This window comes from Orcinus orca, chromosome 6 (genome assembly GCF_937001465.1).
Source record: "Orcinus orca chromosome 6, mOrcOrc1.1, whole genome shotgun sequence".
Taxonomy (NCBI): Eukaryota; Metazoa; Chordata; class Mammalia; order Artiodactyla; family Delphinidae; genus Orcinus; species Orcinus orca.
Window position 1 is genome coordinate 12,260,431 of NC_064564.1, and position 23,539 is coordinate 12,283,969.

Sequence of the window (23,539 nt, forward strand, 5' to 3'; positions counted from 1 at the left end):
CACCTCTACGTTCCAGTGAAACGCTGGGCTCTCCTCGAGGATGCTGCTTCCCAGCAGCCTTTGGTGACCAGAGGTTATGCATCTGTTGAGGCTCCACACACCATGGAACAGGCAAGAGCATTTGCTAACAGCCTCATGCAGTTTCCAGAACAATCCCAGACATGATCTGACACCTCCTCTCCCTCACCCCACCCACACCGCACTGCTCAACAAACCTCACCAATCAGCTCACTCCCACCCACCCCTCCATCTGCATGACCACCATGCAGCTCAAGGTATCACCATCTGTCGTTCGACTGAGTAACTGGCCTCTTAACCGGCCTCCTGTGTCATTTTTACGTATTTATCATTCCTGCTTCAGGTAGTTATCAAAATGACCTTTATAACACTGAAACTGGATGCATTTGCCACGCATAAAGCCTTTCACCGTCTTCCTAATGGGCTGAAGTACCAGCTGCTTACATGGACGCCAAGCTCCCCGACTGGCCCCCGACTACCTCCCCAGCCCTACTCCTCTCATTTGCCCACCCCCTCCCCTTGGTCCAACCCCTGGACTTCACTGTTCTCAAACACACCCTCTTCCAGATTTCCACATCCTGGAAATCTCCATCGCCATCCCCCAACCTTCACCTAACATGTACTCATTTAAAGAGATATTCTCGGTCTTTTCCACAGAATAAATTTTCCTGAATGCTCCACACCTAAATCATATTCTCCCTCGTTAATTTTTATCACAGGATCCTTTTCCATTGTTAGCATACTTATGTTTTTCTTGATTTAATATTTGCTCCCTCCACTTGACTACAAGCTCAATGAGAGCATGCACCATGCACATCACATGTATATGACATCACATCAACCAAACCCAAATTTTTTTCTAGGGCACTGCATTAATTCCCTAGGGCCGCCATAATAAAGCACTACAACCTGGAGGGCTTAAACAACAGAAATGTATTGTCTCACAGTTCTGGACGCTAGAAGTCTGAAATCAAGCTGTCTTCAGGGTTGTTTCCTTCTGAGGCTTGTGAAGGCAGGATCTGTTCCAAGTCTCCCTCCTAGCTTCCAGTAGCCCCTGGCATTCCATGGCTTGGAGATGGTGTTCTCCCTGTGTCTTCACATTGTCTTCCCTCCATATGTGTCTGTGCCTGTGTCCAATTCTGCCCACTTTTGAGGACACAGTCGTATTGGATCAGGACCCACCTTAACTCGATCATCTGCAGGGACCCTATTTCCAAATAAGGTCACATTCACAGGCACTGGAGGTTAGGACTCCAGCATCTTTGCACAGTTTAACCCATGACAAACATTAACCTTTCATCTTCCTGGGTAATATCTATGACCCAAATGACATCACATCAAACTATTTTTTTCTAGGACACTAATTGTTATTTTTTTTCTTCTATCACACTACACAGAAGAAAAGTCAGCCACAGAGCTGCTTCTACTCCTGGGCTTCTGAAAGCCACTGGAGAGTATCACACAATCCTGCAAGCAAGCTGAGGGTAGAAATTAGGTCCTTCCTTTCACTTCAGATGCTATTTGACCTCACCGCCCACCAGAGCCTGTCCTACTCTCAGCAGGTGATCTGGTTTCTGCTCCAGAAAAAAATAAATGTCAGAGGGTCTTGAATCATTTACCTTTGCACCTATTCCCACCCACCTCACTCAATAAGCAACCATATACCTATAAATATATATGTATTTTTCCTCTTTTCCTTCTTCTTCAGAAGAATAAGTGTCAATCCTCCTGCCAAGTCTTATCCTTCCAGCCACGCTCCTAGCACATTCCCACCCATCTCTTAAGTTATGCTTTGTCATTAATCTCCTCTTTTAAAAAAATAAAACTTTTTTTTTTCCTTTTATTTGCATTTATCTTTTGCAGCATTTCTTCAGTTTCTTCTGGGATATCTTTTTCTTCTGTGCAACCTGCTCTTCTGCTTTAGAAACAATCTGTTCTTTTTCAGTAAGGATCATCTCGGTGGGGCTGGGAGAGCTCATGTATGGGATGATCCAACCATGAGCTCTGTAAGTCCTGCACCAAATCCTTGCGGCTTTGTTCACCTGGATGTTCTCAATGACCACAAAATCTACATTTAAGCCCTTAACTTCAGCATTACTCTGCATTTTTGAGCATGTGCAGTAAAAATTCAACACTTTTTTTGGGCCACCGACCCTGCGTCCAGCCCCACTGTTTGGCCTGGACACACCTACCAACTCCACCATTGTAATGATGGAATGGCGCACCGCGCAGGCTCAGCGGCCATGGCTCACGGGCCCAGCCACTCCGCGGCATGTGGGATCTTCCCAGACTGGGGCACGAACCCGTGTTCCCTGCATCGGCAGGCAGACTCGTAACCACTGCACCACCAGGGAAGCCCCACATTGCTTCTTTAAAGTGACATCCTTCAAATACTTGGTGGCTTTTCGGATATGCATACCCTTAATGGCCTGGGCAGTTTCACAAGTGTTCTTAAAGTGAACACAAAGATTTGAACCTCCTGACTTGCATGATTTTGTGGGGTTTTCTGGGTGAAGTGAATAGCGAACCACTTTTAGAGGTCACCTCAGGCCGCTTACTGGAAAAGGAATCAAAAAAATAAAACTTTTGGTTGTAAAATACATAAATAACACATGTACAAAAAAACCCACAAGACAAATATAGGGCTTCACAAATTATTATAAGCTTAACCCCATAGTAAACACCACCCATATAATAAAACACAACTTTGTAGCCAACCAAGAAATACTTCTCTATACCCCCATCCCAATCATAACCCTCGCAAGTTACAACCACCCTTGACTTTTATTGTAATCATGTCCCTGAATTTCTTTCTATTTATGCCAACCAATTGAGCAAACTACAATTTACAAATCTTACAAAACTAAAATTTCATTTTGCTCACTTTTTATTTGAGATATCATTTGGTCTCTGTTTATCTGTGTGTTCTCCCTCCTGCTCTCTTACAATTTACCTGTTGAATAGCCTAGGATCCCTGACCTGCAGATTTACCCACAAACTGGATTTTCTTGACTGTGTACTCACTCACGGTGACGTTGAACTTGTACCTCTGTCCTCATATTTCCTGGAGATTAGCAGCTGGATCCAGAGGCTTGGTCAGGCTCGGGTTCAACCCCTTTACCATAACTACAAGTTTTCTTGTGTCTTTTCATCAAAATCTCATAATAGGGCTTCCCTGGTGGCACAGTGGTTAAGAATCCGCCTGCCAATGCAGGACAGGGGACATGAGTTTGAGCCCTGGTCCGGGAAGATCCCACATGCCACTGAGCAACTAAGCCCGTGAGCCACAACTACTGAGCCTGCGTTCTAGAGGCTGTGAGCCACAACTACTGAAACCCATGCTCCTAGAGCCTGTGCTCTGCAACAAGAGAAGCCACTGCAATGAGAAGCCCACGCACCACAACGAAGAGTAGCCCCCGCTCGCCACAACTAGAGGAAAGCCCTCGTGCAGCAATGAAGACCCAACACAGCCAAAAAAATAAATAAATAAATAATAAAAAATTTTTTTAAAAATCTCATAATATCTGGTTGTGCCTCTTTTTGTGCTTTCAGTAATCATTAACTCTCAGATCCATTAATTCATCAAGGGTTGAAAAGGGGTGATATTTTAATTGCCAATGGCAGTTTTTACAGAATAAAAGTAACAATTCTAAAATTCATATAGAACCACAAAAGATCCCAAATAGCCAAAATAATGCTGAGAAAGAACAAGAAAGCTGGAGGCATCATGCTTCTTAATTACAAACTATATTATAAACCTATAGTAATCAAAACAGTATGGTACTGGCATTAAAAACAGGCACATACACCAATGGAACAGAAATAAGAGCCCATGCATATATGATCAACTAATATTTTACAAGAGAGCCAAGAACACTCAATGGAGAAAAGATAGGGAGATGCAAATAAAAAACACAATAAGATATCACTTCACACCTGTCAGGATGGCTATCATCAAAAAGACAAGAGATAACAAATGCATATGAGGATGTGGAGAAACGGGAAGCCTGATACACAACTGATGGAATGTAAATTGGTGCAGCCACTATGAAAAACAGTATGGAGGTTCCTCAAAGATTAAAAATGGAACTAACAACCCCAATATTCACAGCAGCATTATTTACAATACCCAACATATGGAAGCAAACTAAGTGTCCATCAACAGATGAATGGATAAGGAAGATGGGACGGATACGTGCGCGCGCGCGCACACACACACACACACATACATATATAATCAATGGCAAATGAGATTTTGCCATTTGCAACAACATGGATGGACCTAGAGGGTATTATGCTAAGCGAAATAATTCAGACAGAGAAAGACAAGTATCATTATGACATCACTTATATGTGGAATCTATAAAATAAAACAAACAAATGACTATAACAAAAAAGAAACAAGACTCACAGCTATGGAGAACAAACTAGTAGTTACCAGTGTGAGAAGGAAGCAGAGAGGAGCAAGTCAGGGGGAGGGGATTAAGAGGTACAAACTACTATGTGGAAAATAAGCTACAAGGATATATTGTACAACACAGGAATTATAGCCAATATTTTATAATAACTATAAATGGAGTATAACCTTTAAAAAATTGTGAACCATGGGCTTCCCTGGTGGCGCAGTGGTTAAGAGTCTGCCTACCGATGCAGGGGACACGGGTTCGTGCCCCGGTCCGGGAAGATCCCACATGCCGTGGAGCGGCTGGGCCCGTGAGCCATAGCCACTGAGCCTGCGCATCTGGAGCCTCTGCTCCCCAGCGGGAGAGGCCACAACAGCGAGAGGCCCGCGTACTTCAAAAAAAAAAAAAAATTGTGAATCACTATGTTGTACACCTGAAACTCACATAATATGGTACATCAACTATATTGTAACTAATAAAAATCATCACTAAAACTATTACTAAAAGATGCACTTCATAAAGCAGTAAATTAAGCCCAGAGAGAAAAAATAAGATGAAAAAGCATTAATAAGGAAATTATTTACATCAGAGAATATTATAAGCAACAACTATTAAAATAATAAAATATATAAATAAGTAATTTAGAGGTATAAAAATAAGGTTAAATTAAAATATTAAACACAACATGAAAGGTGAGCAGAAAACTACTGCACTAAAACATTCCAAAGTCTTTGAATTATTGGAAGAAGATGAAGATAATGATTAACTTTAGACATTTTTTAACCAAGTTTACTGGTTAAAAATAAATCTCTATTAGAATAAAAATAGAACGTGTAACTTCGAAACCAAAGGAAGCATAATCAGTACAAGCAAAAATCAATCAATAATCACTTAATCAATAAAACGGTAAATAAAAAGCACAAAAAAGACAGAAATAAATTGTCACTTATCAAAGTAAATATAAATGGACGATAATTATCAGTTAAAAGACAGAGGTTTTAAGATTGATTTTTTTAATCTGGCAATAACCTATTTATAATAAGAGTGAAAACAACACCGAAAGACAAAGAAAGGTGGGCTATAATAGTCAGAAAAAATAATGTCAATTCTAGCAAAAACTGCTGATTTTACATCCCAGTATACTTTCTCCTATTTTTCTTTAATAATCAGCCAGAGCACAGGGCCACTGGGGACTTTCACTCTTTAGTTGCAGCTGAGCAGTCCATTCACTAATGAGCTTTATGATTTCATACCTCTTAGCAGCCGTAAATAATGAGGCCCACAAATTAGATGCACATTGCTGGGCAGAAACACCTAAGACGCTCCTGGTTTACAAAGATCAGGGCTCTGATATGTGCTGTGTCCTTTAGCTTTGTTTTTTAATGCCATAAAAGTGGGCACCTACAGTACGTTTAGAATTATTATATCTTCCTGTTTCTTACCATTATGTAGTGACATTCTTTGCCTTTTTGCCCATAAACATTGTTATAGTTTTTTGTTGTTATAGTTTTTTGCTTCAGGTCCTCTTTTTGCTAATGTTCATGTAGCTTTACCAGGTTTCTATGAAATATAATTTTCCTGTGGTGACACTTAGGATCTGGTATAATGTAAATAATGGGAAACCCCAAAATAAAAGTGACTTAAATAAGATAGAATTCTCTCTCATATAAAGGAGACCTAGAAGGAAGTTGAAATGGCTACCAAACTGAGTAGCTGAAAACTACTAAATGTCCTCATATCTCTGATGCCACCAACAAGTCATGTTCAGCTTAGCCTAGGAGGAGACTATCTGCATCCCACAGCACCAAGTCGCTGAACACAGTGAGGAGCCTTTCTGTCTTTAAAAGATGATAGATAGAAGGTATGGACATGTACTCCACCTACCACATAAGCCTCAAAGTTAATATTATTTCAACTTTAGGAAGCATGTATTAGGACACAAACCAAGGAAAACCAATGTAAGATGTGTGGACTTCAAACCCGTATCAATAAAACGCATTATTCTCTGGCCACCCCTCATCAGTGTAATCGTGATCATAAAATACTCCAACCGTGTCCATCCTCCAGCAGTGCATGAGGGGCTCAAAGTACTCTTGCTGCAACCCAGCTGACATAGAATATTTCAACCCCGTGATGACTGTTTCCCATCATAAATCAATATATTATGATACATGTTTTGTAAATAAATCTGATGAGCCTGGTTTATGTGAATCTAGACCCTGGGGGATGGATATGCTTTGGGAGAGTGGAAAACCAAGACACAGACCCTGGATTATGGCAAATACACAAGTGTAATGAGTACCCCAGAGTCAGACCACTCTTCTTCACATACTGACATTACCTCTCCCCTCAACATCTGCATAGGCTTCGCTTGTACAATATCACTGTCTTATTAATAGTTCTATAGTGGACACTACCAGCTTGAGCAATGTTTCAGTGTAAGGGATAAGCCAACAGAGGCGTTGCCTAATGAGTTGACTGAACACTTGAAACAACCTTCTAACTTCCTTAACTTGAATCCTGCCCCGACATCCATCCCACACAGAACTGCTCAATGGGTCCATCCAAAAGACAAGTCAGACCTTCCCACGTCCTCACACTCCCTTCAGGAATGCCTCTATAATACACTCAGTCTACAGTTGTTAACATTTCACTTATGGGGGGAGGGATAAACTGGGAATTTGGGATTAACATATACACACTACTATACATAAAACAGATAAACAACAAGGACCTACTGTATAGCACAGGGAACTATATTCAATATCTTCTAATACCATGAAAAGAACCTGAAAAGAATATATATATATATATATATATATATATATATATATATATATATATATAAACCCTCCAGAAAGTAGGCAAAGAAGAAACTTACCTCAACATAATAATGGCCATATATGACAAACCCACAGCCAACATCGTCGTCAATGGTGAAAAACTGAAACCATTTCCACTAGGATGAGGAAAAAGACAAGGCTGCCCACTCTCACCACTATTATTCAACATAGTTTTGGAAGTTTTAGCCACAGCAATCAGAGAAGAAAACGAAATAAAAGGAATCCAAATCAGAAGAGAAGAAATAAAACCGTTACTGTTTGCAGATGACATGATACTCTACATAGAAAATCCTAAAGATGCTACCAGAAAACTACTAGAGCTAATCAATGAATCTGGTAGAGTAGCAAGATACAAATTAATGCACAGAAATCTCTTGCATTCCTATACACTAATGATGAAACATCTGAAAGAGAAATTAAGGAAACACTCCCATTTACCACTGCAACAAAAATAATAAAATACCTAGAAATAAACTTACCTAAGGAGACAAAACACCTGTATGCAGAAAACTACAAGACACTGATGAAAGAAATTAAAGATGATACAAACAGATGGAGAGATATACCATGTTCTTGGATTGGAAGAATCAACATTGTGAAAATGACTCTACTATCCAAAGCAATCTACAGCTTCAGTGCAATCCCTATCAAACTACCACTGGCATTTTTCGCAGAACTAGAACAAAAAATTTCACAATTTGTATGGAAACAGAAAAGACCCCGAATAGCCAAAGCAATCTTGAGAACGAAAAACGGAGCTGGAGGAATCAGGCTCCCTGACTTCAGACTATACTACTAAGGTACAGCAATCAAGACAGTATGGTACTGGCACAAAAACAGAAATATAGATCAATGGAGCAGAATAGAAAGACCAGAGATAAACCCACACACATATGGTCACCTTATCTTTGATAAAGGAGAAAAGAATATACAATGGAGAAAAGACAGCCTCCTTCAGTGGTGCTGGGAAAACCGGACAGCTACATGTAAAAGAATGAAATTAGAACACTCCCTAACACCATACACAAAAATAAACTCAAAATGTATTAAAGACCTAAATATAAGGCCAGATACTATCAAACTCTTAGAGGAAAACATAGGCAGAACACTCTATGACATAAATCACAGCAAGATCCTTTTTGACCCACCTCCTAGAGAAATGGAAATAAAAACAAAAATAAACAAATGGGACCTAAGGAAACGTAAAAGCTTTTGCACAGCAAAGGAGGCCATAAACAAGACAAAAAGACAACGCTCAGAATGGGAGAAAATATTTGCAAATGAAGCAACTGACAAAGGATTAATCTCCAAAATATACAAGCAGCTCATGCAGCTCAATATCAAAAAACAAACAACCCAATCCAAAAATGGGCAGAAGAGCTAAACAGACATTTCTCCAAAGAAGATATACAGACTGCCAACAAACACATGAAAGAATGCTCAACATCATTAATCATTAGAGAAATGCAAATCAAAACTCACACCAGTCAGAATTGCCATCATCAAAAAATCTACAAACAATAAATGCTGGAGAGGGTGTGGAGAAAAGGGAACCCTCTTGCACTGTTGGTGGGAATGTAAATTGATACAGCCACTATGGAGACCAGTATGGAAGTTCCTTAAAAAACTAAAAATAGAACTACCATACAACACAGCAATCCCACTACTGGGCATATACTATGAGAAAACTATAATTCAAAAAAGAGTCATGTACCACAATGCTCACTGCAGCTTTATTTACAATAGGCCAAACATGGAAGCAACCTAAGTGTCCATTGACAGATGAACGGATAAAGAAGATGTGGCACATACATACAATGGAATATTACTCAGCCATAAAAAGAAATGAAATTGAGTTATTTGTAGTGAGGTGAATGGACCTGGAGACTGTCATACAGAATGAAGTAAGTCAGAAAAAGAAAAACAAATACCATATGCTAACACATATATATGGAATCTAAAAAAAAAAAAAAATGGTTCTGAAGAACCTAGCGGCAGGACAGGAGTAAAGACACAGATGAAGAGAATGGACTTGAGGACACAGGGAGGGGGAAGGGGAAGCTGGGACGAAGTGAGAGAGTGGCATGGACATATATTCACTAGCAAATGTAAAATAGATAGCTAGTGGGAAGCAGGCACATAGCACAGGGAGATCAGCTCAGTGCTTTGTGACCACCTAGAGGGGTGGGATAGGGAAGGTGGAGGGAGACGCAAGAGGGAGGGGATATGGGGATATATGTATACATATAGCTGATTCATTTTGTTATACAGCAGAAACTAACATACCATTGTAAAGCAATTATACTGCAATAAAGATGTTAAAAAAAGAATAGACATATAGATACATTTATGTATTACTTAAATACCTCCCTGTATACCTGAAACATTGTAAATCGACTATACTTCAGTAAGTTTTAAAAAAAGAATCTGAAAAAGAATACATATAACTGAATCCCTCTGTTGTATACGTGGAACACTGTAAATCAACTGTACTTCCATAAAAAATAAAATTAAATAAATTTTCACTCATGGTCCTTTGTAACCTGGCTCTACCTCTTTCTCCAGCCTTATCTGTAACCACCCCCCATGTTCTAGTGATACATAAATGTGTGTTCATACCGGCTCACACCAAACTTTTCTATACCTCTCTCCCCCGAGCCTATGGATCTACTGATTGTTCCTAGAGCCCTCTTTCTTGTACTTCCTGGATAATCCCTACTTACCCTTAAAGATTCTACTCCAGAGTATCATCTCCTCCAGGAGTCCTTCCCTGTTTCCCTCAAAGCTCAGTTTCATGCCCCAAGTTTCCATAGCACCCTGTACATAAATCCTGTAGCACAGCTTTTACCTCATCATATTAAAATCATAACGTATGGCCCATGCAACTGTGAGCGCAGAGTTTTCTCTCTTCTTTACGTCCCTGGAACCCAGAACAGTGCCCGGCATAAAGTGCCACTAATTTCAGTGGCCACGTGAATGGAACGGAACTGAATCTCCCCCTTTTCCTGCTCTCTTGAGTGCTCTACTTCCACGCGCCATGCTACATTTCTCCTCCACAACCACAGTGATCCTGGCCCTTCCGTAGTTTCCCACATTGGGTCTGTGCCTCACTTCTTACAGATATGAGTCTGAGTAAGGGAAGGGTGGGCTGCTGATCTGCCCATACTTATGAGTAAGGCTGAATATGTGTCACATACCAGGCACATGACCAGTGTTGCAGAACTGCCTTTCTCCACAGCCCCTCATAGAAATCCTTGGAGATACGGACAGCCCAGTTAGCTACAAGTGTGCTAAGAAATTTGAGGACGGGGAAGAGACTTCAATGCCCAATGGAAAAAATCATGTTCTCTAGGCCATCTAGCAGAAGCTAAGGAAGAAGGCAAACTAGCCCTGGGGACTTCTGGGCATCAGTCCCAGTGGCATAAGGCCATCTGATCTTGAAAGAAGGTACTGAGAACATTCTTCCCTGCGTGTGGCCAGGGACCAGTTCCCAGCCAATATCTCCTCACAGAATGTCCTAAGACTCCAGACATAATCAAATCTTGCTAAAGGCAATAAACTGATTCACCTGATCACACAGCCCCTTCCAGGCAGATGTGTCTCTTTGATCACTTGGGACAACCAGACCCCACTTTCCTCTCTGAACTTCTCCAGGTCCAGAGAGTGATTTCTTCATTATTCTCATGTCGAAGGAGCTGTTATGTGTAGCCAGCTGGATTTTCCTACTTGGGTTTGGACTTGGGTTTTGGTCTGAAATTGTCTCTCAGAGCTTGCAGGGTGTTAGAGACACTGAAACTATGATCTTAATCCTCACTCTAAGTCCTGCCCCAGCAAACAGAAGAACATGGGTAAAAGAGTGGAAGGTTCTGGACCATGCCCTAGGAGAGCCAAGATTTAGGTCAAGTTTTGCCAGTAATCAGAGGAGCTGCTGTGCTCAGACCATTTGTTCCTGTTCCTCTGCCCCCAGTCGCTGCAGCCTCCGCTGCTTTTGGGCCTACCAGCCTAAAGAAAGAGTCTGAAGTCCCCCAGTTGCTAAGGAGACGGCAGCAATGCACTCCTACCCTCTGACTTCCATGGAGTCTCCTATCAGCTCTATATGGCAGAATGGGTCATACTGAAGCCCCAACCGTCCAGCCCAGCTTGAAACAAGGGTCTCCCCATCTTCCACTGGGAAGTTCTAGTGTCTGAACCTTCATCAGATATGGGAGGCCACCTCCTTGCACTGACCCGGATCTTCCTCTTGACACGTGTGCTTCCAGATAAGGGGATGGGTGTAAGTTAAGCTGGGCCACGGGAATAGATCTCAGGCCTTCCCTGAGACTGACATCTCCACGGATTCTCCAGGGATGAGCTGGATGTGGGGCAAAGATCCTGCAAGAGGAGGCTGGTCTAGGGAAATGAATCTTTAAACCTTGCGATCCAGTGCTCTGTTGTGAAACCTTGGGCTCCCGGTCAAAACCTCAGGCACCATCCCTCCCTACTCCCGCGTTCCTAAGCCCCAGAGATTAACCACAGAAGTTAAAAGGAAAGGAGCTCTGTGTGCCCACTGGTATCTTCCGGGATTAGTGAGATAGGAGGACTTTTTTTTAATCCCAGGGATTTTTCACTATAGGAAACAGAATCTTTTCCAACTTGATTCTGGGTATTCATTATAACATGAATACACTGAGCATTTTGCAGTCCACGAAGGCAGGTGTACAGCAGATCATACATCACAAAAGAGAACCATCAAACAAGCAAGGTTGTAGCAACATAAGGGTTCTGTTGTTGAAATAGGAACGGAATCCCTTGGGGAGCCCTGGCAAAGCAGTACCCTCAGAAGCACACCTGGGAAAGATATTTTCTGAGGGTAATCCATCCCTGACCCTCACCTAAACTTTTTCCAATGAAAAATCTGTGTGCTTGGGCTTCCCTGCAGGCGCAGTGGTTGAGAGTCCTTCTGCCGATGCCGGGGACACGGGTTCGTGCCCCGGTCCGGGAAGATCCCACATACCGCAGAGCGGCTGGGCCCGTGAGCCATGGCCGCTGAGCCTGAGCGTCCGGAGCCTGTGCTCCACAGCGATAGAGGCCACAACAGTGAGAGGCCCGCGTACCGCAAAAAAAAAAAAAAAAAAAAAAAAGGCTGTGTGCCTGCTAGAACAACCAGATTTTCAGCTATTCCTTGCTTCTGTGTTCTTTCCACTATCCATGGCCTGCCTTTACACCGGTACAAAAGTTTGGGTAGGAATCGTAAAAGAAACCATTCTATCTCATTTATTCCCATTTGGAGCGCCCAATTTAAGTATGGGACCCCACATACAAAGTGAGTTTTCTTTGAGCTTCCCCATCCAACGAGACTCGATTTCCACGTCTTTCATGGGCCTCAAGCTCTGCCGTGCCACAAACCTCATGCAACTTTTATGGCTTCTTTACTTTATGTGCCTTTTTTTTTTTTTAACCGCTTACCTGTCTTCAAAAACCTTCTCTTGTTCCTGCGTAGGGTGACTACCCTATGATATTTATTTCTAACATAAGGTCACCCTCCGTAGCAGACAATAATAGCAAACAACTGATAACGTATACTTTGCTCTCTCCACCCCCGGTCGCGGCAGCCTCCGCTGCTTTCACGCCTAGCACCCTGAAAATAAAAAAAAGAAAAGGTTTTTTAAAAACCCTAAAACGCTTTAAAATCTAAAAAAAGACGGGGGCGGAAGAGCGAATCCTCCCCGAAGAACCCGCGGGGAAGTCACTTTCGCACACTTCCAGAACCTGGGCGACCATTGGTCCCCAACCGGAAAGCTAGCGGTGAGCCGCCCGCGTGCCCTCGCCCGCGCACACCGCGCGTCCGCGTACAGGAGTCCGACCACCATGTTTCCGCGCAATACGTGTCCGCCCACCAAGCGTCTGCGCACCAGACGTCTGCCCACCACGTTTCCACGCACTACGTGTCCGCTCACCACGCGTCTGCGCACCAGATGTCCGCCCACCACGTGTCCGCCCACCGCGTTTCCGCGCACTACGTGTCCGCCCACCACGCGTCTGCGCACCAGACTCCGCCCACCGCGTTTCCGCGCACTACGTGTCCGCTCACCACGCGTCGGCGCACTACGTGTCCGCCCACCACGCGTCTGCGCACCAGACGTCCGCCTACCACGTGTTCGGACACCAGGCGTCCACCCACCACGTTTCCGTGCACTACGTGTCCGCTCACCACGCGTCCGCGCACCAGATGCCCGCCCACCACGCGTCCGCCCACCACGCGTCCGCCCACCACGCGTCCGCCCACCACGCGTCCGCGCACTACGTGTCCGCCCACCACGCGTCTGCGCACCAGACGTCCGCCCACCACGTTTCCGCGCACTACGTGTCCGCCCACCACGCGTCTGCGCACCAGACGTCCGCCTGCCACGTGTCCGGGCACCAGGCGTCCACCCACCACGTTTCCGCGCACTACGTGTTCACTCACCACGCGTCTGCGCACCAGTTGCCCGCCCACCACGCTTCCGCGCACTACGTGTCCGCCCACCACGCGTCTGCGCACCAGACACCCGCCCACCACGCTTCCGCGCACTACGTGTCCGCCCACCACGCGTCTGCGCATCAGACACCCGCCCACCACGTGTCCGCACACCACGTTCCGCGCACTACGTGTCCCCCCACCACGCGTCTGCGCACCAGGCGTCCGCCCACTACGTGTCCGCGCACCAAGCGTCTGCGCACCAGGCGTCCGCCCACTACGTGTCCGCGCACCACGCGTCTGCGCACCAGGCGCCCGCCCACTACGTGTTCGCCCTCCACCTGTCCGCGCAGCGCGCCTCAGCGCTGCCTTGATTCTACTCGGCGTGGGAGGCGGATACGCCCAGGGCTTGCCTTTGCCGAGTTGGTATGTACGTATATTTGGTTTTCCTCTTACCCGGGCTGCTGTAATTTTAAACCCCGGGAGCCCGAGGCCTGTATTTATACAGAAATGTGTTTCTCGAGGCCACCGTGCGTACCCTTGGGTTGCCTCTTGGAAGTATTTGTGTCGTTTGCAGGGGAGTCCCCGTTTTAATTTTCTGTGTGTGTGTGTGTGTGTGTGTGATTCAACGCATAATGACATTTATTAAAATTTTTAAATACACGGGAAAACAATGCTACATCTTGTTAAAAGCCACCCTCATATTTAAAGACATACCAGACACATTGGAAGGGAGGGAACGAGAATGGAGACAAGGGACGAGAGGAGGGAGTCCTCGTTCTGATCAGTGATTACAGGGTGCTGTGAAGTCATTGGGAAAGAGGAACTCCATTCTGGGACCTTGAGAACAGCAATATAAACGGATAGTCAAATGGGTTAATAATATAAGTTGATCAGGAAGGAGCTCCCTGAAGAAATGGCATTTCACTTGAGACTTGAAAGATAATCGTTCCTGATCTCAGGTGGTACATTTTCTTTCATTTCTTTTTTTTTTTTCTTTTTGGAGTAAAATTGCTTTACAATGTTGTGTTAGTTTCTGCTGTACAGTGAAGTGAATCAGGTATATGTATATCCCCTCCCTCTTGGACCTCCCTCCCATCCCCCCCAGCCCACCCCTCTAGGTGGTCACAGAGCACTGAGCTGTGCTCCCTGTGCTCTACAGCAGGTTCTCAGTAGCTATCTGTTTTACACATGGTAGTGTATGTCAAACCTAATCTCCCAATTCGTCCCACCCTCCCCTTCTCCCCCATGTCCACATGTCCGTTCTCTACATCTACATCTCTATTCCTGGACTACAAATAGGTTCATCTGTACCATTTTTCTAGATTCCACATATATTCATTAATATACAATACTTGTTTTTCTCTTTCTGACTTATTTCAGTCTGTATGACAGACTCTGGGTCCATCCACATCTCTACAGATGACCCAATTTCATTCATTTTTATGGCTGAGTAATATTCCATTGTATATATGTGCCACATCTTCTTTATCCATTCATCTGTCATTGGACATTTAGGTTCTTTCCATGTCCCAGCTATTATAAATAGTGCTGCAATGAACACTGGGGTACATGTGTTCTTTTAAATTATGGTTTTCTCAGGGTACATGCCCAATAGTGGGATTGCTGGGTCTTATGGTAGTTCTGTTTTTAGTTTTTTAAGGAACCTCCATACTGTTCTCCATAGTGGCTGCACCAATTTACATTCCCACCAACAGTGCAAGAGGGTTCCCTTTTCTCCACACCCTCTCCAGCATTTATTGTTTGTAGACTTTTTGATGATGCCCATTCTGACCGGTGTGAGGTGATACCTCATTGTAGTTTTGATTTGCATTTCTCTAATAATTAGTGATGCTGAGCATCTTTGCATGTGCCTCTTGGCCATCTGTGTGTCTTCTCTGGTGAAATGTCTATTTAGGTCTTCCACCCATTTTTTTAACTGGGTGGTTTGTTTTTTTGATATTGGGCTCCATGAGCTGTTTGTATATTTTGGAGATTAATCCTTTGTCCATTGCTTCAGACCAGGACAGCTGAAAATTAACAGACTCCCAGGGAGGGCCATATGAGCTTTGAGAGCCTGTGGTTTGGTAGTCTCTTGGGAGCCAGCCCCGAACTCCTCTCTCTGGCCCTCGGAGCCCCCTCCAGCTTCTCTGAGCTTCAGACCACGGCTCCAAGCAGAGCCCCTATTGTCCTGTGTGGTCCCGCTAAGATGTCCTCCTGGCAGGTCTGGGAGTGGTCGGGGCTGGGGAGATGAGCGCTGCTGCCAGCAGCTACCCCACGGCCCCCCGTGTGTGGGTAACCTGCACTCGCACATCACTGAGGCCTCGCTGTGAGCAAAGTTCAGCCCTGCGGGGCGCCTGTGCTGTCCGTCTGTGTGGGCCACTCCCTGGGTTCTGCCTGCGTCCACTTCCAGCAGCCGGCTGAGCGGGCCTTGGAGACCACAAACTTTGATGTAAGGGAAAGCTGACCCGTATCACGTGGCCTCAGCGGATCCCTCTTTGAGAAAATCTGGTGTGGGAAACGTCTTCATGAAGAACCTGGACAAATCTATACGTATCAAGGCACTTCGTGATTCTTTTTCTGCTTTTGGAAACATTCTGTCCTGCAAGGTAGGGTGTGATGAGACCGGCCCTAAGGGTTATTCCTTTGACCCAAGAGGCTGCCGACAAAGCCATCGAGAAGATGAAGGGCATGACCCTCAGTGACCACAAAGTGTCTGTGGGCAGATTGAAGTCTCGAAAAGAGCGGGAAGCCAAGCTTGGAGCCAAAGCCAAGGAATTCACCAACGTTTACATCAAAAACTTCGGGGAAGAGGTGGATGATGAGAGACTGAAAGAGCTATTCAGCCAGTTTGGTAAGACCCTAAGCGTCAAGGTAAGTGAGAGATCTCAGGGGGAAATCCAAAGGCTTTGGCTTTGTGAGACACAAAAAACACCAGGATGCCAACAAGGCCTTGAAAGAGACAAATGGAAAAGCAATCAGTGGGAAAGTCATTTTCCTCCGCTGTGCACAGAAGAAAGTGAATCGGCAGGCCCCGTTAAAGTGGAAATTTGAACCGCCGAAACAGGAGAGAATTGGTCACTGTCAGGGGGTGAATCTCTACATTAAGAACTTGGATGACACCAGTGGTGATGAGAAGTTCAGTAAGAGTTTTCTCCTTTTGGATCAGTCGCCAGTGCCGAGGGGGGCGCAGGAGGGTGGGGAGAAGCAAGGGTTTGGCTTTGTCTGCTCCACATGCCCCCAAGAGGCAAGCAGAGCAGTCACTGAGCGGATGCATCGTGGGCTCCAAGCCACTGTGTGTCACCCTGGCCCAGAGAAAGGCTCACCTGCCCAACCAGTATACGCAGCGGGTGGCAGGGATGAGAGTGCTCTCCACCAATGCCATCTTAAAGCAGTCCCAGCCTGCAGCTGGGGGCTACTCTGTGCCAGCGGTTCCACAGGCTCAGGGAAGCCCTCCGTGTTACACACCTAACCATCTAGCACAGATGAGACCTAATCCACGCTGGCAGCAAGGCTTCCAAGGAATGCCAAGTGCTATATGCCAGTCTGGGCCTCATCCAGCTCTTCGCCATCTGGCTGCATCTGGGTCTGAGTGCCCCGGACTGCTTGGCTATGGACTTCGGTGGCTAGCGCTGCCTAGCGAGGTGTGACTGATAGCTGCCCGTCTGGAGGCGGTCCCCCGGCTTTGCAGAACTTACCACCTCGTGCTGCTGGTGCTACTGCTACTCCTCGGGCTGCTGCACCTTACAAGTCCACCTCAAGGGTATCCCTCACCCTGCCGTACAGCCTCTGCAGACACCCCAGCCTGCAGTCCACGCACAGGGCCAGGAGCCGCTGAGCGCACCCACGCTGGCCGCCGCGGCACCTGCACCCCTCCACCCCGCCAGGAGCGGAAGCAGGTGCTGCGCCGGTGGACGTTTGCACCGGCTCATCCGGACCGTGCACTCAAAATCCCCTTATGAGGGAGGGAGTGGGCTGTGGTTACTCAGTGGTGCACTAGGACCGTCGGTGGTGCTGGAGAACATCTGTTTCCTTGATCTGAGTGGTGGTTACACAGTGTTTGCTGTATGTTCAGTCACTAAGCTGCGTGTGTGATTTGTTTATTTTTCTTTATGTGTATTAAACTGCATCTTTTATCAATAATTTATGTTAAAAGTTTAAAAATAAGAACCACGGCAGAGCACAGTGGATTTTTAGGATAGGGTAACGATTCTGTATGATACTACAATGGTGGATAGATGTTATACATTTGTCAAAACTCACAGAATATACAACACCACAGGTGAAACTTAGTGTAAACTATAGATTTTGAGGGATACCGTGTGTCAGTGTAGGTTCATCGTTCGTAACAAACGTACCACTCTGGTGCAGGGTGTCGATAATGGAGGTGGTTGTACACGTGTGGGAACAGGAGGGAGCTGTCTGCACTTTCTACTCAATTTTCCTGTGAACCTAAAACTGCTCTAATAAATTGACTTTATAGATTCACAGGCATAGAGAACAGACTTGTGATTGCCAAGGGTGGAGTGGGGGAGAGATGGATTGGGAGTTTGGGGTTAGCAGATGCAAACTAGTACATACAGAATGGATAAACAACAAGGTCTCACTGTATAGCACAGGGAACTATATTCAATATCCTGTAGTAAACCATAATGGGAAAAAAAAGCATAATTTTAAAATGGAGTTTAAGTTATTGCACTCAGGAAGGGTCTGACTAGTGAATGAGGCAACTGAAAATGAAGCATGCTCCTTAAACAGGGTAATTCATTTAGGGTTACATAGGATGTGCAGTGGATGTTTTTTTTCTCAAAGGTAAGGACGATAATAAGGAGAGCATGAGAATTCCAGCAAATTAAGATAAAGGAAGAAAGCACCAACAGAGCAACACTAAATCCATTTGTGTTTCCCTGGCAGCTTAGCCCAACAAGACCTGGGAAAGAAGGTTGGAACACTTGGCTCACTTAGGAGAAACTCCTGCCCGAAGGTCAGGACAGTAATTTAATCAGGACATCTGTGGGTGGAAAGGAAAGAGTCTGTCCTGAACACATACTGATCCCCAGACACATATTAGATCTGCTTTTCCAGAACTGTGTGTAGGAGGGACTCAGAAGTATTTAGAAAATGTTAGGTTCATAGTTCCCATATTCCCTAATGCACAATTGAACAATCTCAAATATATGGAGGACAGAGTTCCGAACCGAGTATTAAGACAGCTGAACATTTGATGCCAGCACAGCCCACAGGTTGCTTCTTTCCTTTGTGCAAGCCCATTCACCAATCTGAGCCTTGTTTCCTCCATCTCTAAAAGAATAAGGGGTCACTACTAGCCTACGCTGTGTCTATGGCAGCAGATGGTGAGCATATGGCCTGGGTTCCGTGGGCGGGAATCATATGCCCAGTGCAGGGTCTCCTGGGAGCCTTTCCTGGGGACTGCAAGGGAATGCTCTGCCCTGATCTAGCACCGACCTCCATATTTCTAGTCCACTAGCCCACCATTTCTCTCCCACTCCCATTCCAACCTACAGCCGTGCTCTCAACCATACGCATTGTTGGAACCCAGAATAAAACTTTCCCAGCAGCATTTTGCATTCACTAAGAAGTCTCTTGGAGAGGGTCTGCAGAAGAGAAAGAAATACAGCTATAGTGGTGGTGGGATTTAATACAGAATAAGCACGAAGAGTAGCAGAAAGAGGAAGAGGAGAGGAGAAGAAGGAAATCTATACCAGAATGAGCGTGATGCGTTTTTCAAGCTCTATTTCATTTCATCATCAAAAAAAAACCTCTTACAATGCACTTTTAGAGAAAAGGAAACTTATCTGGAAAAAAAAAAAAACAGAAACACTAATTTGAAAAGATACATGCACCCTAGAGTTCATATTCATAGTAGCACTATTTACAGTAGCCAAGAAGCAACCTAAGTGTCCATCAACAGATGAATGGATAAAGATGTGTTGTATATATACATACAATGGAATACTATTCAGCCATAAAAAAGAAAGAAATTTTGCCATTTGCAGCAACACAGATGCGGAGGGTATTATGCTGAGTGAAATAAGTCAGACAGAGAAGGCAAATACTGTATGATATCATTTATATGTGGAATCTAAGAAATACAACAAACTAGTGAATATAACAAAAAAAGCAAATTCACAGATTTTCAGAACAAACTAGTGGTTACCACTGGGAAGAAGGAAGAGGGGATGGGCAGTACAGGAGTAGGGAATTAAGAGATACAAACTATTAGGTATAAAATAAGCTACAAAGATGTTGTACAACAAAGGGAATCTAGCCAATATTTTATAATAACTATAAATGGAGTATAACCTTTAAAATTTGTGAATCACTATATTGTACACCTGTAACTTCCATAATATTGTACAGCAACCATACTTCAATTTTTAAAAATAGTAAAAAAAAAAAAGAAAAGAAGAGGCTGAAGCTCAGAGATGCTAACTAATTTATCCAAGGGCCTGTTAATCAGTAAAAAGGGAGTGTAATCAATAAAACTATGCTCTGTTGCCACTTTACAGACTCAGAATCCTACAGTCATGGGTCACTCGGGTACAAGCCTGCCTCAGGGGCAAGAATAAACCCTAAGTTCGTGTCTTCTCAACTCCCGGTCCCCCACCATCCCTCCAAGGAGGCAGACCTAATGAATGACCCTTCCCCAGATCCACGTCCCTGCAGCTCCGGGGAAGCGTTGTTCTACTTCACTCCCGGCAGAGGGCAGCCAATCCTGAACGTAGCACTGAACTGGCTCTTCCTGTCAAGGGCCAGGAGAGGGCTCTAACCCACCCACTCCAAAAAGAGAATCTTTCTCAGAACGCTCAAGGTTGCCAAACTCCAGCCAACATTTTATATCAACCGTTTGGAAAACGAAGACCCTCAGCGAACTTCCCTGGGGGAAAGATTCCCTGCAGCGTGGGCCTCCAACAGGAGAACAAATCCGCATGTGAAGAGAAGGCTTTCCCTTCTCCACTGTGTCTGAACACCTACGTAGCTCTTGGTCAGGCCACAACACCTTGAGATCCTTTGCTTCTTGGAACACTGTAAGTTCTTGCCGACTTCCTTTCTGGCCTGAAATTAAGCCTGTATTTTATCACATCACCTCTCTGGGCTCCTGTGTTCTCAGTTGGACCGGAAAAACGAGCAGACATTTTCCTGCCGTTTTTCCATCAGTGTACATTTGAAGTTACAGGGGAAGTGCCCAGGCCTGAGCGTGAGGATGCCTGGTCTCTGCTCCTGTTCTGCCTTGACTGTCCCTTCTTCTCCCATGATTTGTAGAAGAGGAAGTAGCACCGAATGGCCTAGGGACTCTTTTTCCTCTAACCCTGAAGAAGCCTGTCTCCCCTGGGTGTCCTTCCAGATAGAATGAGGCCAGCGTCCAGCCCCACCCAGCCTTGCCCAGCGCTATAAAGGAGGCTCCCAGACAGCCACCCCCAGGCAGTTGCAGCTCTGTGCCCTGCTCAACGATGAGGCTCTGTCTCTCTGGGTTACTCTTCCTCTTTGTGATCTCATTGCCTTCAGGTAAGATGATGGGTACAGGTCTGATCATGAAAATGAGGATCTTCTAAGGACTGAGGCACATGAAAAGCCCTATTGGTGTAAGCCCAGCAGGGAGACACCAATATCAGATCAGCAGACTAGGGGCAAGAGGTGGGTCAGTGGTGTTCGACCCCTGCCCTGCTCCTCTGTCACTACATCCTGAAAACCTGCCAAAGCTTAAGAGACGGGAGCCCATTTCACCACATGCAGGGATCACTTTCCAGCTATCCAAATTCCTGTTTCCCTCAACTTCCTCTGATGAGCGTTGGACTCAGCGGCCCTCGCCGAAATGTAACAGCAGGTGAGAGGGTAGAGTCCTTCACCAGGAAAGAGAGGACAGCCCTAAGATCTCCCCCAGCCTCTTGAGGACTGATTTTTCTTTCTTGTGTGTGTGTGTTTTTCCCTTCAGGGAACGGCTTGTTTGGAAATGATGGAGTGGAAGTTCGTACTTGCACTGCGCTTGGGGGCAGATGTTTCTTCGGCTGTAGAATAGGATGGAAATGGGTTGCCTACTGTCACAATGTATTGTCTTGTTGCCTAAAACTGAGGAAACATCCTCCGCCTCAGGCCAATGAACCATGAGCCTCACCTCATGGGTCCACATTAAAAGGATACGCAGATGGCTAAATGGACAAGACCTCCAATCCGTGCGTAAGGATGGTGGACGAGCTATGGGTAGCAACTGTGCGTAAGGATGGTGGACGAGCTATGGGTAGCAACTGTGCGTAAGGATGGTGGACGAGCTATGGGTAGCAACTGTGCGTAAGGATGGTGGACGAGCTTTGGGTAGCAACTGTGCGTAAGGATGGTGGACGAGCTATGGGCAGCAACTGTGCGTAAGCATGGTGGATGAGCTATGGGCAGCAAACGGGCGCCAGATGCTAACCAATGTACTGGCGAAATTCCAGGTGTGTTTTCCTAAAGGGCATCATGGCAAAAGGCATTCCTGTTCTACTTTCTGCCCTCCAGTCTCCAATCGATAATTCCTATGTCCCATTCAGAATCAGTTGATCAATACGTGACCACAGGCCCAAGGAGATGACATCCACTGAGCCTAATGACAATAGCTTACCATGTGCCAGTCCCACTTTTAAGTGGTTTACACGTGTTCAATCACTTAATCCTCACCCAAAACTCTATTATTTCTCCCATTTTGCAGATGAAGAAACTTTTCCAAGATCACACAACTAGTAAGAGTTAGTTAGCACTGGATTTGAACCCAGACTGTCTTGATCCAGTGTCTACACTATTAACGTGTACCACCTTTCAATTACTAAGTAGAGGAATCTAACTGGATGTGTTTTTTTTTACTGAAGTATAGTTGATTTAGAATGTTGTGTTAGTTTCAGGTGTACGGCAATGTGATTCAGTTATGTGTGTGTGTGTGTGTGTGTATATACATGTATAAACACACATATATATACAAATTTTTCAGATTCTTTTCCATTATAGATTACAAAATATTGAATATAGTTCCCTGTGCTATACAGTAGGTCCTTGCTGTTTATCTATTTTCTATATAGTAATGTGTATCTGTTAATCCCAGACTCCTAATTTATCCACCCGAGGCTTCCCATCTTCTCTTTCACTACCCAGTTCCCAATTTTGTATCTCAGGGGCTCCAAAAACCACACTGGGAGAAATTGTCCTTGGTGGGGTGGGCAAGTGGGGTGCGAGACTGGAAAGGCGGGGAGCAGTTTTGCATCAGGAGGCGCCTCTGTGGCATCCTTCTCGTGTCCTCTCTCTGGCCAGCAGTCGGGTCCAGGAGTCAGAACTCCGCACAACAGAACCGGGTCATAGCGTCCCCCTGAGGTGTTTATTACATCCACCACCACTGGGATTGTGCCAGACTCTGAAAAAGGAAGCATTCTATGAGCAAGACGATGTGCTCCCTACCCTTGGGTGCTCAGAGTTCCAGCCGAAGAGCAGAAGCCCCAGACCAACCTTTGGCAGGAATCACATGTCTTCTGTCTGCACGAGAACGGCCAGTCATGCTGGGTACACGCCCAGAGACCCTAGCAGACAGGACTGCGTGCGGTATGATGGGGTGTCACGGGGCTGGGCCATTCCGGGCCTGCGTTCCCCACCCTCTTCCCCCTCCGGAGTGACAGCAGAGCAGCAGTGAGCTCCACCTGCCAGGTCCAGGTGACAGCCTCTGCTTCTTAGCTCTTCTCCACAAGCCGCCAGCAGAGAGGTTCTGACTCCGTAAGACGTGAAGTACCTTGGAATCAACCTGTTGAGACAATAGTGCCTCCTGCATATGCTGGTGGTTTGGTTTGGATATGAAACTGTGC

The 23,539-nt window shown here is 45.3% G+C and overlaps 2 protein-coding genes and 2 pseudogenes across 3 annotated transcripts; 3 read left to right on the top strand and 1 right to left on the bottom strand.

Annotated features, from left to right (window-relative positions):
- Positions 1-1,889: 1,889 nt before the first annotated feature.
- Positions 1,890-13,113, bottom strand: LOC125964761 (60S ribosomal protein L17-like; annotated as a pseudogene).
- Positions 13,112-14,074, top strand: LOC125964764 (histidine-rich protein PFHRP-II-like). The gene is made up of 3 exons (XM_049711282.1): positions 13,112-13,160; positions 13,294-13,877; positions 13,922-14,074. The coding sequence occupies exons 1-3, from the start codon at positions 13,112-13,114 to the stop codon at positions 14,072-14,074; spliced, it is 786 nt and encodes a 261-aa protein (XP_049567239.1).
- A 1,876-nt stretch (positions 14,075-15,950) lies between these two features.
- On the top strand, positions 15,951-17,795 carry LOC101287248 (polyadenylate-binding protein 4-like; annotated as a pseudogene).
- Positions 17,796-20,721: 2,926 nt separating this feature from the next.
- On the top strand, positions 20,722-21,937 carry DEFB136 (defensin beta 136). 2 transcript variants are annotated; one of them, XR_007478017.1, is made up of 2 exons: positions 20,722-20,749; positions 21,655-21,781. XR_007478017.1 is itself a non-coding variant. In XM_033403537.2 (2 exons), the coding sequence occupies exons 1-2, from the start codon at positions 21,173-21,175 to the stop codon at positions 21,825-21,827; spliced, it is 228 nt and encodes a 75-aa protein (XP_033259428.1). In that variant the 5' UTR covers positions 21,077-21,172; the 3' UTR covers positions 21,828-21,937. The 2 variants fall into 2 exon arrangements, 1 of the variants encoding a protein (XP_033259428.1); XM_033403537.2 differs by lacking the exon at positions 20,722-20,749 and adding an exon at positions 21,077-21,227 and having other exon boundaries at positions 21,655-21,937.
- The last annotated feature ends 1,602 nt before the right edge of the window (positions 21,938-23,539 follow it).